This window comes from Agelaius phoeniceus, chromosome 3, assembly GCF_051311805.1.
Source record: "Agelaius phoeniceus isolate bAgePho1 chromosome 3, bAgePho1.hap1, whole genome shotgun sequence".
Lineage (NCBI taxonomy): Eukaryota > Metazoa > Chordata > Aves > Passeriformes > Icteridae > Agelaius > Agelaius phoeniceus.
In genome coordinates, this window is record NC_135267.1 from 77,249,784 (window position 1) to 77,267,696 (window position 17,913).

General features: G+C 38.2%; 1 protein-coding gene across 3 annotated transcripts in view; it reads left to right on the forward strand.

Annotated features, from left to right (window-relative positions):
* The window catches only part of LOC143693582 (uncharacterized), a 68,714-nt gene extending 51,019 nt beyond the window's left edge, over positions 1-17,695 (forward strand). For 2 of the 3 annotated variants that reach the window (XM_077175664.1, XM_077175665.1), the window contains 3 exons: positions 3,059-3,115; positions 7,290-7,449; positions 12,464-17,695. In XM_077175664.1, coding sequence (XP_077031779.1) covers positions 3,059-3,115; positions 7,290-7,421 — 189 coding nt within the window. In that variant the 3' untranslated portion in view covers positions 7,422-7,449; positions 12,464-17,695. Of the gene's footprint in view, positions 1-3,058; positions 3,116-7,289; positions 7,450-8,258; positions 8,339-12,463 lie in introns of all 3 variants that reach the window. The other variant, XR_013181417.1, reaches the window with a different exon arrangement.
* Positions 17,696-17,913: the final 218 nt, after the last annotated feature.

Here is a 17,913-nt window from a genome sequence, read left to right on the forward strand (position 1 = left end):
GTCAGATCCAAAGATAAAACTCTAATAATTAAATTCTATCTACCAGGTAGAGAATTTCTATGGAGTGATGAAAGGATGATACAGTCAAATCCGGAACAGGTTCAGTGAGTATTGCTCAAGCCTCAGAAAATTAATTTGGGAATTTACTGGGGATACAAAAAAACCTTCAGACTGAACGGGGAAAAAAATCAACAGAATTATCTACTGTCCTGCTGTAAACTGCACAGTGATCTCACAGTAAAGTCCAAAGATGTAATATCAGGAACATAAAACTTAATTGTGCTTTCTAACTGCAGTAGTCTTGAGTCTGTTCTCTGCTTGAAAGGAAAAAAAAAAAGTAACATTGGGTATTACTAAAAATCCACGAAATTCAGGTAGAAATTTAGCTTTTTATGGAAGTTGAATGTCATCCAGTGTGTCAGTGTGTTTTAAAAGCCTCAAAGAAGGGAAAAAGGGGACACCAAACTGAATTGTATTATACACCAGTGATTTGCATAATTTCAAGAAAAATTGTTGGAGCGTGAAGTAATAATTCTCCAGTGATTTTTCTATACAATATTTTAAAGCAGAAAATTAAAAAGAATGCTTAGATTCATGTTGATAAACTGCAGTTGAAATACACAATTTGATTTATCATAGGTAAAGAAGAACACTTATGTAAATTAGTTTAAGATATTATTTAATTTATTTCTACATAATCTGTTTTTATCAATCTAGTATATACTCTAGTATAATAAATCAGTCTGTCAGTCCTTGATAATTTTTCTGTCTCTGGACATAAGAATTAACAGAAAAGCATACTAGAGGGCATGCAGATTGATGGTTCTCTTTAGCTGAAATCCCTCCTGGTTTAGGAGGGTTGATTTAATTTTTTAAGATCAGGTACTGTAGCTAGACTTCATGGTGTTTTCAGAAGTAACTTCTACAGACTAATGGCCTTAAAAAAGTCTGTCTACAGTTTATGGCTTGTTGCACTCTCTGTTTAGTTAAGCACAAGACAATTTTTTCCCCAATATATTACAATAAAATATGAATAGATAACAGCTTTTTGTAGAGGATGGTAAAATACAGGTGTATCAATAGCGTAGCTCATAAATGCTTTGGTTTATTTTTATGAGATGCTTGTCAAAGCCTGTACATTTTTTTAAGGGATTGGATCTTGGAAAATTCTGTTAATTGCAAAAGTTTTAGGTTTATGAGGTTATTGGAACTGTAGAACTGGAAGGTTCTTTTTTTTTTTAAAGAAAAGGTAATCTAAACCACTCATCTTCCCAGTGCAGCCTCAGACAATACTCACTCATCATGAATAGATGTTTATATAACTTTTTCTCAGGGACCTGCTTTTCCTGTCAAACTTAGTCCAGATTCCCTGTCTCCTTACCTTTAAAATATGTATTTCTCAGCCTGGAACCCTAACCTTCTTCCTGCAACTAGAGTCATTCCTCTTTTTTTAAATTATTTTAAAATTACTTTTCCCCAGTAACTAAATAAATACAAAAAAACCCCTATCAATTCCTTTACACAGGCTTGCAGATCATAATTATTTCAGTTTGTTGGTTTTTTTTTTTTAAGCTATCACCATTTTAATTACTTGCATCTTCTGAACTTCTGTTGACCTTCATTGCTCTCTTCAGCTGTTCATTGTCCCTCTTGAAGCAGCTCTCACACACCTGGATGTGGTACTGCCTCGAAGATGTGACAGTGCATAATGGCTGAATTATTTTCTTTTGTGATTTCCAGCTTCTGGTGCCTCTTGCAGTGTTTGGGTTTGCAAAGCTTGCAATCCTTGTTAGTTACTCAGCTTTCATCTCACGCTCTAAGCAGCTGTTTGGCAGCCTGGCTCCATGTAGTGCATTATTCTTGCCTGTGTGCACTGTCTTGCATTTGTCTGTGCTGCATAGCCTGCTGCTGCTTCAGACCATGCTTTCAATTTGCCCAAATCACTCTGCATTCTAAACCCAGCTTCCTGGTAGTCTCTTTCCCACCTGGTGTCATCCACAGGTTTAATAAAATTATCCACTACTCTGTCGCTGCATGATGTATTGTGGACTCTAAGATTAATACAGGAGGAATACAAACAGAGTTTGTCAAAAAGATTAAAGCTGTGTCTAGTGGTTCTAATAGTGGTCCTCAGAATACTAAATCTGGAGCCTCACTGATGAAGTGCATGGATGTACAAGTACTTACAGCCTGGAAAAGGAGTAGGGAAGCAATAGGAGAAAAAGAAGTGTTGTCTATCTTCCAGACAGAAATACAGCCTAACTTCCTGATAATACATTAGCACCTCTAGTGACAGAACTAAATACTGAATTGGTGATAACAGAAATAATTATTCTGATTAGGCTAGGCACAGTTTTCCCATGTCTCTTTGTTCCAGGTGATTTGCTAATGTCAGCAGGGTAAAAGTCTAACCCCTGTCATAGCTCTCCTTTTTACACTGAGTTTTGATAATGACTGTGCTGCCCTCCCTAGCTGACTGCCTTTTGTTGTACTGACATAAAGGAGAATGTCTGTAAACCACCCCCAGGTGAACCATGACTGAAATCCTGCTGCTCTCGGGGAAGTAGAACTGAGTTCTGTCGTGTCTGGGTCAGAGAGAGAACGTTTCATAAAGGGCTCCAGAAATAATTCTTTTGGTACCTTTCAGCCCTAGCAACATGGGTGTCAGTAAGTTCTACAAGTTAGGGGGAGTAGGTTGGTTTGAGGTTTGGGAACTGCCCAGGAATTCCAGTGAATCCTGGAGATAGGGGAGGAAAACATTAAAAGGCATTTTTGTTCACATCAGCACCGAATGGGTGATGTAGCAGACTGTGAGCCACCAGGCTGTTTCACAGTGTGATGCTTTGAATGAGCTGTCACATGGGATTTTCTTCTTTTTAAAATTTACTCTGTAATCACATTTTTTCCTCAAGGTAAGAATGGTGAAGTCTTATTGGAAGAAGTCAGAGTATTGCACACTGAAAGATTTGTCAGCCCTCAATTTCTGTTTATCCTGTTAGGTTCAAGCTTTGGTATTTCTGTTTTATGCTAAACCTGGACATTGGGTTATGTCCCACAGCTGCAACTTTCTGGGCCCTCAGAATTGCAGAGAGGACCTGAAGAGCCTTGGGAGGAGGTGCGTTCTCCTGGCAAATCTTCACAGCATCTCTCTGTTATCCATGCTTTTTCCTCATTCCCTCACTTCCCAGCCCAACAGAAACCCCCAAGGTTTATTTGAACTCTTGTAATTAGATCTGTCTGGGAGAACAACCCAAGTGTCAAGGTTTCAAAGAGAAATTCAGAAAAGTCAAGAGCAAGTAGAGACTTGAAAAGGGAAGTCGAGGAAAAAAAAAAAAAGCTGGTCTTTATCATGGTAATAGTATGAAGCCAAGCTGGAAAAGCCCAGACGAGGGGCTGGGTTACTGTACTGGGAAGGGCCAGGGCAGCATCCCGGGAGAGGGGATTAGGGAACCACGCAGCCGCTGCGGGGGCTGCTGTCCCTCGGGCATTTCTGTCCTCGCTCGGAGCAGCGATGGAGCAGGAAACAGAGGCAAAGCCCTGGCAGATTGCGGGTGGGCAGAACAGGATTTGTGCCGCTGCAGAGCCGCGCCGCAGGGGCCTGAGAGCGCTCCCGGCCGGGATGGGCCCGGGAGGTGACACCCAGGGCTCCCCCGCTGTCCCCGCGTCAGCCGGGCGGGTTTGTGCTCGGGGACACGCTGGGGATGGGCAGGGTGCCGATCCAGGGAATAATGGAGGGAGGGAAGTGGTCTCTCGGCGCAGGAGCCCCCATTTCTGTGGAGCCGCCGCGCAGCTCCCGCCTCCCTGCGGGCACGGCCCCGGTGTCCCCTCCTCCGCCGCTGCAATCAGGCTCTAATCAATTAGGCAAATTGACTGCGGGAGCGAGCTATTTCCTACTCCTGGCAACTAAACCGGCTCGAGTTAACTCCCCATTTCCCAGGAACTCTGCTCTTCTCCACCTTAGGTTTTTGGGCTTGATTTTTTTTTGTTGTTGTTTTGTTTTGGGTTTTTTTTTTTTCCTTTCAGAGGCGTAAATGACTAAATTATGAAAAAGCAGAGGCGTTTCTAGCAATTGTGGGCATGCTCTGTTACTGCAGACACCAAAATAATTTCGCTAAGTGTGGGAGGATTTTGGTGATCCTTTAAAAAATTGTTAATTTGGATTCAAAAGGACCAATATTCCAGTTAAGCAGGTATGGCAGCATTTGCTCTTTAAATCCCAGTCAGCCAAAGACAGGGTGCCCGTGAGCAGATTGACATATACCCAGAGAACTAGAACTGGATGTATGTATATGTATGTATGTAGTTAAATCTGTAGGTGCTACAGGAGGATACAATGTGCCATTTTACAAATATAGCTTCAAAAATCCTGAGGACAGACATTCTAGATGAAAGTTAAGCTGTTGTTCTTCATAGCAGGGAATTATTTCTACCGGGCTCTGCAAGGAGCTCTGCATTAACAAGTGACCAAAGTCCCCAGGACTCCACTCCACTCCCTAATAGGCACAGGCATACTGGGGGGTCAGTGCCAAAGGATGTCACATCTGTTCTTAATCATTATGTTACTATATACATCAGAGTGCTGGTTTCTCAGATTGTTTCCAAAGATGTCACCAGGCTGCACTGTTCTCTCTGATTTAATTTGCTGTTTCAGGAGTTTAGCTCACTGTAACTTGTAGCTGCTGCTAGGTATGGGACAGAAGAAAGCATCCCCCAGAGTGCTGTATCAGTTGCTTTCCAAAATGTGCAGCTGAGAGCCCACCAAGCATATGGCCCTGCTCCTGTTTCTGTGCACTCCTGCCCATTGCTTGGGTCTCACTCTAGTGGAACACAGAATGCTGAAAGTGATTTAGAACAAGTCACCCCCACCAGTGGGGTGGTGTATATTTCAATATATATATATTTCAATTTATAAATTGAAAGTGGACCCTGCATTAGGAAAGATTCAAATCTTCTGAAGCTCAGCTCGAGCCTTAGCTTACTGTTGGTCCTGAAGTCACTCAGGAATTTTAGAGATCAAATAACTCTCATGAGAAATAAAATTACTCTTTTGCATTTTTTTTTTGGCCAGATTTGCTTCATTGAAGAGGCAGGCACACAGAAAAGCAAAATTAAGACCTCAATGAATTTGCCATCATACATATATACATATAAAAATTAAAGATTGTTGAGATTAAAAATTGCTACTCGAAGTCATTAATCACAATTTATTTATGCATTGTAAATTACATGTAAATATACATTTCATGCATGAGGGATGCTGTCACCCAGTAAAATAATGAAAAGCAGACAGTGTTAGTGACAAGTCATGTTTGATTGCTGGACCAGTCAGCAGAAGAGGGGAAGCTGAAAGCTATCTATTTTCAGAAACATAATATAAAAAATATATTTTATAAAGAAAATTACATCTCTCTACAGCTATTCAAATACAGTAACAAACTGTAATTAAACCAAATATTTTTTACATTGGATGTTTTTTTGTTATAGCATTTCTGAGTCCAGTGCAATGCTTCATCAAATTAATTCAGTGAATAGGAATTTCAGGAGGTCATTAAATGTCCAGTGTTACACAGTATTATACAGACAATGTTTATCTCCTAATTTAAATATGAAATTTCCTTTGGGTAAGCTCAGTTTATAATAGTCACAGTGTCTAATTTTTTTTTTTTACTTACAATACGAAACCTGTAAAAGAGGAAATATTTTCAACATGAAAGGCACCTTTTTTATTTGCATTCTTACTATAGCATTGTCCAGGAGGTCAGTTACTGTTATTATGTATGAACATATTTAATATTGTATTAAGATATATTCAGGTCTTCTGAACTTTATCAAAAAGAGCAAGTAGCTCCACTATTTAACAGATTTATGTAAAATTTTAAAAGATGTTATTATACTAACCTCTGATTTACAAGTATTTGTTTTTTGATTCTCCATTTGCAAAAATGATGGCAGGGTGTAATTCATAATTGTTGACTACCAAAACAATGGGAAAAAATGTCCCAAATATTAAAAATCATTAAAATAATTGACACTAGTTAACCATGTATGTTTCTGGTAGATCAGTGGGAAATCTGCCCATAAGACTGGAGGGTTGGGAATTCACATCAGTTTTCAACCTCTCCCTGCTCTGCATGACTTTTCTTGAAAGAAAATGAATACAAAGAAATTGGCGGCAAGCATAAAGTAATAAATTTAAAACAGTTTTTGGATGTGCATTTCATGTTTTCATTACCCTACAGGTTAGAAATGCTGTATTCTCAAGTATGAACCATTAAATTTTTTTTCTAGATCTTCTAGGCTTTGAAAATGGCGTCTAATATCTCATGATATCTAATACCTACAGATAAGCCTTTCAAGAAAATGATATCCGGACTTTTACAGAATACCAGTTTTCAGGTATCAGTCCAGAACTGTAGTAAAACCAGGGCCAGTAAGCTTTTATTATTGTAGTGCACCATCAAAAGAAATTCTGAATCTTTACTGTTAAAAGGTAAATGAAAGTCAAAGGGAAAATCTGAGAGTAAAGACCTATTTTTTTTTAATTAATTTCTGATTTTTTTGGTATATCAATGAGAGATATTTGACTAACAAACCATTATTTCAAGAAATAAAATAGAACAAAAATAATAAATATTTCCTTTATTTAGCTAATACATTACTGAATATGAAAACCAACAAAACCCATGAATGGCTTATGATAATCTCAGGCTGTGGGACATTCTTACTGAGTTCAGGGATGTATGGCTCTTCTTAAGAGACAAAACCTTCTTTCACTAACTTCTTTTGCATTATTCTTCCAAATGCTTCTTCATACTGTGTACTTAACTAGCAGTATGCATGGAGGTATTAGCTGTAAGTGTTACTGTGGTACAGGAAGCACACACAGAATAGTAGCTAATTTTGACAGCATTTTTTCATATCTATTGTTAAGCACCTACTTTAAGCATCTCTCCTTCTCTGTCTTGGCTATCTTCTGTCACTTATGATGGTTCCAGGCTGGTGAACTCAGAACTGAGTTAGCCATGAACCTCACTCCCCACACCAACTGGCAGAAATGTACTGTCTTATTCATTCCAAAATCCAGTCTAAATCTATGGTCTGGACAAGAAAATGGTGAACAGTTCCAGTAACTAACAGAAGTTTCAAGCCAAAGCTTGAAAGATTCATTCATTTCTGAGCATGTTATTGATTGTGACTGGATTTGATGCCCTTTAGCTGTGTTCACTATTCTGTTAGGAGGGTGCAGAATTGTTTTCATTACTCACTTTTGTTTTTCCTCTTATCCCAAGGCAGATTGTTTGTTTCCAAGACAGCATAAATCACCAAGTGTCACTGAGAAAGTGAGGAGGAAAACAGAAAGAAGGATCAGGGACAGCACTGCAAGAGATCTTCCAAAGCCTGCAAAGCTTTCTATGAATTGAGAAATTAAGATAACAGGGTCACAGAAATGTGAGTATATTTTGTCCACATAATGGTTTGATCAGCATATTTCCTAGATCATAGCCTTTCTTGCAGGAAGCTCTATCTAAAGTCTGTGTCTCCAAGAGTAATAGCAGTTCCTGTGAGTAAAATGCCTATATTCTTTCATTCTCTGACTGAAAGCAGAAACATGATTTATTATAAACAGTAAGGTCTCCAATGCCCTTTTCTTTTTGTAACTGGTTCAGAACAATGCAGTACTGAAAGTAATCACACATTCAAATACAAGTAGGTGTGAGCTTTCAAATATACTGAAAGTGAATATTCAGAACATCACATCCTGGTGTTTGCTTCTGATGTTAAAAACCTGCTGTGCAAACCAGGATGCATGTTTTCAAAAGTCTATAACTTTGTGATTTTGAAGCCAGATTTCTTCAAACAGAGCAAGGCACATATTTACCATCCAAGGATTTGTGCCATTTGTGCTGACTGTGGTACCCTTGATGGAAACTAATTTTGAATTTCCTTGAATGCAAAAGTACATGCAAATAAAATTTTCACAGCTCATTTTTAGATACATTTGTTTAGGTGCTCTGAGAAATATTTTACTAATAGTTTCTCTTTGCTTGAGATTGGGAAGGTTTAATGTTGTCCTACCAGAGAAGAGATGATCTAAAAACCGGAAGAGACAGAAATTAATTTATTATGTAATAAAAAAATGTATATCGAATATAATTGTATTGCAAACATAGCACAATGCTGTAAATATTTAAATTAGGTCAATGAAATGAATTGTTTATAATGAGCATTTTCAGAGGTATATTTTAAATGTCATGCAGAAATCCAGTGCTAGTGTTTTAGCCTGACAAGAAATAAACCTTTGACTGTTCAGGACATGCCTCTGAAGCATCCAGTGCAGGTATGTTGCTCCTCCTCATTGATTCCACACAATCGTGTTTGGTTCCATAAGTCTCTTGAACCAAGTTTGGAAGCTTTGCCCAATTTGAAGGGAGATTTGGATTTGATTTTGTACTCAAGTCTGAATGCAGCAATACACAAAGACTTCAACTCCGTGGCTGTATATAGGAATGCACATACTGTTATTAATACTTTTTCCCCTAAAATGTAGTATGAGGAACTTTAAAAATACAGGTTTTGGGAATCTGGTTAAGAGTAGATCTGATGAAAAATGAGAATTCATGAATTTTGAAATATATTCTCCTTCCTGAACAAAAAAAAACCAACCAACCAACCAAAAAAAAAACAACCCACCAAAAAACCCAAACAACCAACCAAACCCCCCCCCCCCCGAAACAAAAAACCCAAACAAAGCAAAAAAACCCCACTAAATCCCCCCCCAAACAAACAAGAGTAAAATATTTCTATCCCACCAAAAGGTCTCTCACTAAATCACTGATGTTCTTGGCTCTGATGGTATTTTCATTTGCTGTAAGGACACCAAGTGCTGTGGTTAACCTGTCTTGTTCTGACTCAGAGGGGCTGTAACTCAAAAAAAGGTGAGCAAGAAAAGCACAGAGTGTCTCTGTCAGGCTCCCACATCACCCCATGCTCCTGTGGCACACTCACTCAGGAATCCTCCTCTCACCATTGGGGGCAGCTCCTTGCATCATGCCAAAACCTGCATGTGCAGTCCAGCCAAGGAAGCCCCATCAGAAATAAGCCACCATCCTTATATAGAATCCAGCTGTAAGGCAGGTGTTGTACTTGGTTCCAAACATTTAGACTGGTTTAACAAACAGCAGTACTGGGACTCAGATTTTACTTAAAACTGGATTATTTTTTTTCCAAATTGATTTTTCCAGTTCAAATTATACATATTCTGTGAAAATGCTTATTTTTGCAAATACTGTGTTTTTCTCCCTTCTTAATTAAGTAGCAAAGTACTAAAGTATTTTTAAATAAGCTGATGTAACTATGATGATGACACATCTCTTGTTCAGGACTGACTGATACTATTAATTTACATGGCTAAATTCTGCAGTGTAATGGTGACATTTTGTTTGGTTTTTTAACTTTAAGTAGCTAAATCAAAATTTACTGATTGGACTAATCAGATAAAGAAAAATCTCCTAAACTGGAAAGGAATTACTAAAATATAGAAGCAAGAAATTACTTTTTATTAATTCCCCAAAATCTACATCAGATACACACTATCTATAAGTATCTGGAATTTCTGGTATTAACAATCATCCTGGCCTTACATGAAGACAAGAATTTTTGCCACTCTTTTATCTTCTTTTTCTGCAGCAAATCTCTGTAGTAATTTTTCAGAATGGTTGATATTGCTGCAACTCAAAGCTTAAACTGCTGTAATGAAACTTGAGTTTTTCCATTTGAGCTAAAACACTTCCAGTACTGAAAACCACAATACCAGTGATTTTTTTTTCTTTATTTTCTACCACAACTAAATTGGAAGGAAAAGTGTAAGACCTTCCATGTATCAGTATCAGTGCCAGCAACAAAACTGAGTACGAATCATTAAATTCACCTTTCCAGGAAACAGTAAAAATAAGCATATTTAGAACTATGTTCATGTCCTTGGTATGTTGCAAAACATGGTTTTCAGTTTCATTTTTTGGAACTCTTCATACCTCACACATGCGTGAGCTGTTTAACACTCTCATGGAAATAAACAGACCATGGTAGCAGAGACAATACCCTCAGCTGTATGAGGGAACACAACTCTCCCAATGGGAGAGATGAGAGCACTTTAACGGGAGAGGAAAAAAACTCTCATAGATGAGTCACTATTTTCAACCAGAAATATCCACTGAGAGCTAGGAGTTTAAAAAAATTAGAAAGTTAATAATTTGTGATGGAGAAGAAAATATGTAAGCACCAGAAAGTTGCGTGAGATAAAAAACCCAACTTTAAGATATGTAAAACTGGTTCCCTCACTCTTCAGAACATGAAAGGGACAGGCAAGATATTTTTCCTGTCACAGCTGTAAATTGCAAGGTAAATTTAGCCAGGTACCTAAAGCACTTTTTGGTGTCTGAGGACTGCCTGGCCAACTCTCAGTTCATTTAAGCACGGATAAAGTCAAAGTGCCAGCAACTCCCCCTCAAATGCTGCAAGGAAAACCCTCCAGCAGGTATAACCAGCCTGTGTTCAGTGGCCACTGCTACATAAGCAAGCCTTTGGAGGGTATTTATCACACTGCAAAAGAGATTGAGTTTAAGGCTTGGTTACTAGCAGCACGGGGAGGAGTGTTTAAGGGCAGAGCAACTTCACTGCAGCAAAATGAATCTACAGGACAAACTAATATTTTACTTCCAGAAATCGCTGCTTGTTTTGTTTTTCTTGCACAAGAACAAAGCATGTCTTAAAACAGAGCAAGTGAAATAATAAAAGTGTGAAAAGTGAAGCCAGCAGTGAGTATTCACAAAAGAACAAAAATGGGATTGGTCAGCCTATTTTGCAAGAACATGGCTATTCTGGTAATTCATGTTCACAGGAAGAATATTCCCGAGTTTGATAGTGCTCTCTTTTGAGCCGTGGGTTTTTTTTTTTCAGATTTGATCAAGAAATTGAAGTTTAATCCAATTTTACAACTGAAGAGTTTAACCCCCAAGATAGCTTCATTTCCAACTACTAGATTCAAAGTTCCAAGTACGGCAGATAAAGAGCTGGAAAAAAAATTCATCCCTGACCAGTCAAGAAAATTTTCCAGCTTTTACTTATCTCTTAAAATAAAACTAAACAAACCGCAAAAGTTTTAGCAAAAGAAGGTATCCTGTTTCTTTGCCTCACTATCCAGGCAGCAAGTCAGGGAATAAAAACGGTGTTTACAACAGAGATGCAATCTTACAAAAGAAATTAGTAAAGACGCATTTTGTGGAAGTTACCTAAAATCCAGAACAAAGGTTGTAAGATTTTTAAATGGTATATTTCTGCACTTAACTGCTAATAAAAGTGGGTACTAATTGTTAGGCCCAAGAGTTATATGGGAGGGACAATTAACATGTTGTTCTGTTTTTGAAGTATCTGTCTGCATTAACATAGGGCATTGTAGTGCAGATTACATTGAAATGCTGACTACTCTGCTGTAATATTGCTAAGAGGAAAACAGTCCTACAGCAAAGAACTGATATTAGGTAACTTAGAAAAGGTGAGTATTGCTCTGGTTTTGATATTTTAGATGGCCTGTTTGATAAGTAAATAGATACAATAATTTCTCACAGGGATTTGACATTTCTTTCCACAAATAAATGGTTTCCACTAGGAGTTTGTAACCTAAAACAAAGCAGTTTTGTATACAAACAATGCAAAAGTTGTGACATTAACATCAACTTCTCCCTGCTAAATCTCACAGGATACAAAAAAATTAAGTTTTAGAGCTAAATCATATTGCTGTTGTTCAGGTTAGTTTTCTCTGCAGCAGTCAGCCCTGTCTAAGAGAAACCACTGCTTCTGACCTGCTGACAAATTACATTTATATCAATGTGCCAAGATCAACGAAGTCAGTATTTTCTATAGCCTTGGCCATATTAGATTTTCAACTTCACAATTTCGTATCTAGTTGTTTTTGTCCAAAGTGCCAAACAAAGAGAGGAAAAGGGGACAGTTAATTGTCACAAGCAGAGCAAATGAAGCATGTTTGCACATGCTAATCAGTTCCCTCTGAGTGTTTTCGTTTTCCTCTTCGTGGATGCAGGCAGAGTGGGTAGGAACAACACGGAACAACTTCTAACCCCACAGCTCTGCTTCTTCCATCATTTCCCCTTCCCCTTTGTTGTCTCCTGCAAACAAAGAAGTTTCTCCTACCGGGCTTCTCCTCAGTCTACCAGGTCTGGCTCCTTTCTGCTCCCATTCCCCCACTGCCCCGTGGCCCCTTCCCCCATCGCCTTGTCTGTCTCCTGCCTGTTCCCACTGGTTTTCCATCCTCCCTCCCATCACTCCTGGCTCTTTGTTCCCACAGGGCTCTGGAGATGTGCAGCAGGAGCTCAGCTCTTTCTTTTTAATTTATTTTATTTCTTTCTTTCTTTTTTTCTTTTTTTCTTTTTTGTTTTATTTTTTTCAGGGAGGAAACATGGAACATTTGAAGGCCCACTGACTGCATATGAGAAGATAGCAGAGAAAAGCAGCAACCATCATATGCCTTAAGAAAATGCTAGCATTAAACACAGCCATGTTTTCCTCTAGAAGATCCACAAGTCCCAAGAAAGGCAGCGTGCAACTTGCATGCAGCTATGACAAATTGCTGTGTAAGTGATCTGTGCAAGATTAAGAACTTTCCTTCACAGCAAGTTTAACAACATTTTAAGAAACACCTTTATACCTGTAAAGGAAAGCGAAGAAGGTGGGGTGAAGCTGCCTCATACGGTTTTCAGAGAGCTCTTACCCATAGAAATAATGAATGTATTTTCAAATCTGTGTACAGATGTTTCACAAGGAGCTATAGCTTTCTGTAGTGGAGTACAGCAATGCCTCACTCGGGTGCACAGTATTAACCTGCTGCCATGAAGGTGGTCTGGGTAAGAGTGCTATATTCTCTTTGAAAGGGAAGAGAAAGCACTGCTATCATCTTCCCAGCTTTGGAAGGGCATATGCCAAATTTTTCACCAAAACCATGAAAAACAATGGTTTTTCACCACCGCCATATTTTGATTAGGAGCATAACTGCAAAAGCAAGTTTAAGCAACCTAGAGAAAATGTTTACAAAGTGCTGTGTCTGTTCTTACCTATTTAAAAATTAACTCTATCCTGGCCCAATCCAGGACATAAATAAAAGTAGGATTGGAAATGAAGCCCTTTTTATTCCTAATCATGTTCTTCAAAAGTGCTGCCTGCTTCCAGGCCATGCTTGAGATAATCATGTGTTACCTAAAACTGAGTTAATGGAACAAGCAGCAGTCAGACCAGCCCAGCTTAGATTGCATGGCAGTGCTGAGGAAGCTGAAGGTGCCTACAAATTTGTTATCCCTAATATCAAAGATCAAAAGAGTAAAGTGGTGCTCTGCAGCACGGCACATAAATTACTTTATAAGGGAATTCTCATGCATCCTGATGGATCTATGAGAACTGGCAGACACTAATAGGCAGTAAAATAATTTCTCTAGAAGTTCACTTCTCCAGTTTGTTTGCATACCTCTCTGGGACAGAAGTGAAATTTGCTAGTGTTTCCCCCTGAATCCTCCTCCCATGCATTGAAAACAATGAAATTCTATTTGAATTAGGACAACAGGAGAGGCAATTTAAAGGGGCACTAAAGATTCAGTCTCTTAATCACAACTGTGACAAAATGCTGTTATCCTTGCCAGCAATTCCCTGGCAATTTACAGTACTCTAGTGTAAAAGGAGGAGACCTTGCATTGCAAAGAAACCTGACTAGATAACCAGGTCTTCATCCACTGACTCCCCTTTCCTGGCACCATTGCACACATCCTGGGGATCACCAGGCACTCTGCCATCCTGAAGCCATTCAGGAGCTTTGTTCTGACCCTGACATTGAATCTAAAGTTATTTAGAAAGTGAAGTCAGTGCAGAGGTTGGCTTCTGAATAACCCATTTAATGAGGAGGGCATTTCAGTAGGACTGTGTGAATGCACACCAGCAGCCCCATTAGGCTGCAATAGCACCTCAAGAGTTTTTAACATAGGGGCAACCTAAAACCACTCTGCCTGAACTGTGGTTTCTGGTGCTCCCCAAAAGGGATTCTCTTCCTGCATATAGGACAGAAATTAAATTGTTGGGCAAGTTTCCCCTGCAAGGTCCTGGAACTCTAGGTTGCCCCAGGTCTAGGAGTTGTTTTAGGGTATAAGAAAAGAAATACATAATTAGGAATTTGAGAAAGATCTGAGGACTTTGAAAATAACATCCCAATGCAAAGAAGACCTCAAGAAAGAGTTAGGATTTTTTTCTTTTATGTCACTGATGGGCTGATTTCCTGCTGAACAATTGCTCAAATGTAGCAAAAAAAATTGTTGGACTAACAATGGTAAATTAAATAGAGTCAAATAAAGGCATATTTTTATTATCTGCATATAACTGAAGCTAAGTTAAAATATAAGGAAAAGCAGGTTGTGTAAAGGCCAGGAAAATACCCCAAGGATCAATATGGTCTTCAAAAGATTGTGATGTTTTCAACAACTTGTTAATTGCTGTTATATAAGCAAGTGCCAAACCCAAATAATTGTTTCAAATTATGTTCCAAAGCAAAACACATAGAAATTTCCAACCTCTGTTAAGCAACACAAATAAAAGACTCCACATACTTGTGGGTGATTTTTGAATTATTGTAGTTCTTATGACTCTCATAGGTTGCATTGACTCTCAAATGAGTCTCTACTTTCATTACCAATCACTGCTGTTTTCAGGCCTTGAATATTTGAATCTTAGCATTTTTCCTGTGAGATGCTTAAATAACTAGAAACTGCAAATATGTGTTTTTAGCCTTTGATCTGGACACTTTTGTCAAGAGAAATACTATTAAATTACCATAGCTGTTCTTCCGGCAAAACTCTTAAGCCATCTATTACCCGTGTTCCTTTAGAGTGAAAACATTCTCAAATAGGTTTCCCTATTTCTTTTGCTTCTCTCTTTATAACTAGCTGATGGGAAAAGGCAGAAGAAATGTTAAGTGTGATTAATTTATTTTGAAGCATATTGCTAAGCCAGCATCCCTTTCCAGAATAGCATATTTCTGCTGACAACGTTTTTACACAAGATCTTCTGCCAGTTTTCCATGAGAAGTTTCCGTCATCCTGTAAGAATAATTTCCTTTTCCTATGAAGTTTTCTAGAGTTATTAATTTATGTAGAATGAAAAAGAAAAATTTCAAAACAGATATGAAGTGGGCAATTGCTTTTCCCTTCCTGAGGTTGCCATGGGTTTGTTCTCTTGAAGCAGTCTCACCTTTCAGCTGAGGACTTCCAGCCACAGGAGTTTCTCAGGAGAGCTCTTCAGCTGCAAGGGGAAGGGAAGATAGAGCTCCTGCAGCCACTTCAGGATTTCTGCTTGGAAGCCTAGTAACAATACACTGAAGTGAAAATAATTGGAAGTATTTGGAATTTAGTGTCAAAGTTTCTCAATTGAGGCACCTCAAATACATCCATTGAAAACATCCTCCTATCCATTACTGTCCAGTATTTCTGATAAAATGATGTATTAGTTGGTCTGAGGCTGTTGAAACATCACTTCTAATAGTTCATATCATCCTCTATAAATCATTTGGTTTCTGTAGAATTTCACATTGCTTTCTTAACTCTGAGATAATTTATAGACAACTTTGTCTTTTTTGAAAAATATTTTAAAACTGTGGCTCTTGTTTTGAATCATGCTCGAAGTTTAATCCAAATTTTTATGGAGGGAGGCAAAACTTATCTCCACCAACACTTTAAATATATTAGGGATCACTGTTTTCCTCTGGTATCTCTTTGAGTCAGAACATTGACAATGTTAGGAAAACTAATTTTTTGGGAGAAAGACTCAAGGGTAAGATTTTATTCCATTTGCATCCTTCAGATTGTTTTTGAAAGGCTCTCTGAAGAATGAACACTTCTTTGTCCTTCAGGACAGCTGGTTGATATCCATAAGGCTTCCTGGAGCTCTGCTTCCTCTTGGAAGGAAATCTGGAATTCTGTGTATTTAGTTGTTTTCTTCTATATTTTTGGGGTTTTTTTTTACTGGAATGTTTAAGCTAAAAATGTATCAAAATTCTGTGGTGAAACTTAGGCATGAGAATCAAATTCAATAACTTAATTTCTGCTTAAAATTTCTTTATCCAGTGCCATTGATATCATATCATGATGAGTTTGGTTAGTAAAGCTGAGAATATGCTTTCTGTGTCTGAGGGCAGGTGGGAAATGGAGTTTGTGGAGGCTGAATTATCCTGGTTTTCTACGGTTCTTGACTTTGGAGGGAATTGTAGGTATTTAGCACCCCTGATTGAAAGGTAACTTATTTTGGTGTTTAATTGTAGGCACTCAGGCTGAATTTTAAGTAATTTTTCTTTCTTGAGTTTGGCTAGAAGTGAGGAGAGGGTGGCATTTTATGTCTTGTAAGATGTAAAAGCACGGAGGGAAAGAACTGGTTGGAGGCTGCATATCAGGATATGCCTAGAAGGAATGGGGTTAAAGCTAAGCAGAGTAGTATGCCTGCCCCGTAGGAGAAAAAAGCTTGCAAACAAGATACATTTGTCTGTAAGAGTGTTTTCCAAGACAACCAAAGAAAATGCTAGCATGGACATTCAAAAGTACTCTGGGAAAAATAAAAAAAAGAAGCATTTGCTGGACCCTGGATAGAAACAGTTTTCATCTCTAATATTGTCTCTGAATATTTGGTGTGAAACACAGTGATGTTGCTTGAAAATACATGGGGCAGCCAAAAGCTTGTAGCCACTTGTGCTTTGCTGAGAGATCAGCTTCCATAAAACAGAGCTCCTTTAAAGAAGGTGCCATGCTGTCAGCACATCTGTCTTGAGCAAGGGGAGGAAGCACTGAAGGTGGAGGATTGCTGTTCATTAATTGCATCATATTGAGCTTCCAGGCAGACTTGAGACGGCCAAAAGGTGGAGATTTTTAGGTTCCTCCCCCTACTTTTCTATCTCCTCCCCCCTTCCCAAAATAAGTGTTTTCCCAAAACGTCCTTGTGGCAGAGCAAGGGTTTTAAAAGGAAAGACAGGAGCAAAGCAAGAATTTTGGAGACTAGGTTAATTCCAGTCCTTTCTTTTCTGAAAGGAAGACTTGTAATGTGTACAGTCTATCAAGTCACTGCTTCTCAGGGTGAAAATCCAAAAAAAGGTTAAACATATAAACAATAATAAAATAAGGTCACAAGTCATTACCCAGCCTTGTAAATACAAGAGTTTTCAACTTCCAGTCATTGATCTAAGAACAAAAATTGTAAGAACTGGGGACATAGTCACACTTTGTTCAGTTTTATTCATGTGTGGATTACTCATGAAAAAATTTCCTATGCTTTCAACAGAAATATTTCTGAGGTAAAATCTGTAGAAACTAGCTAATACTTAAGAACTTTTTTAGCATTAACGGTTCATTAATAAAATAAGTTCATGGATTTTGCAATTTCTTTATTAGAAATGTATATGTGACTAATTTACTTAATATTGTGCCAGTGTTGTGCACTGTAATCTTGTATTTCTAGATGTAAAAATGTGGTGAAGACTTTTCAATGCATCACAGTAGTTGCTTTTTGAATGGAAATATATTTACTACAAGTGTAGACAACTTAATGTGTGAGACAAGACATCTGCCAAGGATAAAGTCTTGAATTAAATCCTGTTTTTATCAAAGCTGTCGATGTGTTATGGCTTGAAGTGTTTTCTTCCTAAAAAAAAAAAAGGTGCCTTGAAGTTATTTTTCTACTTCTTAGATTGACCCTGTCCTTGACATCTGGACAGACAGAAACAGGAAATTAATTCTTGGGGATACATGGCATCTGCCACAAGATTCTTGAAATGCACCTGAATTTACTGACTTGGTCAATATTGAAATCTTCCTTCTGGTTTCT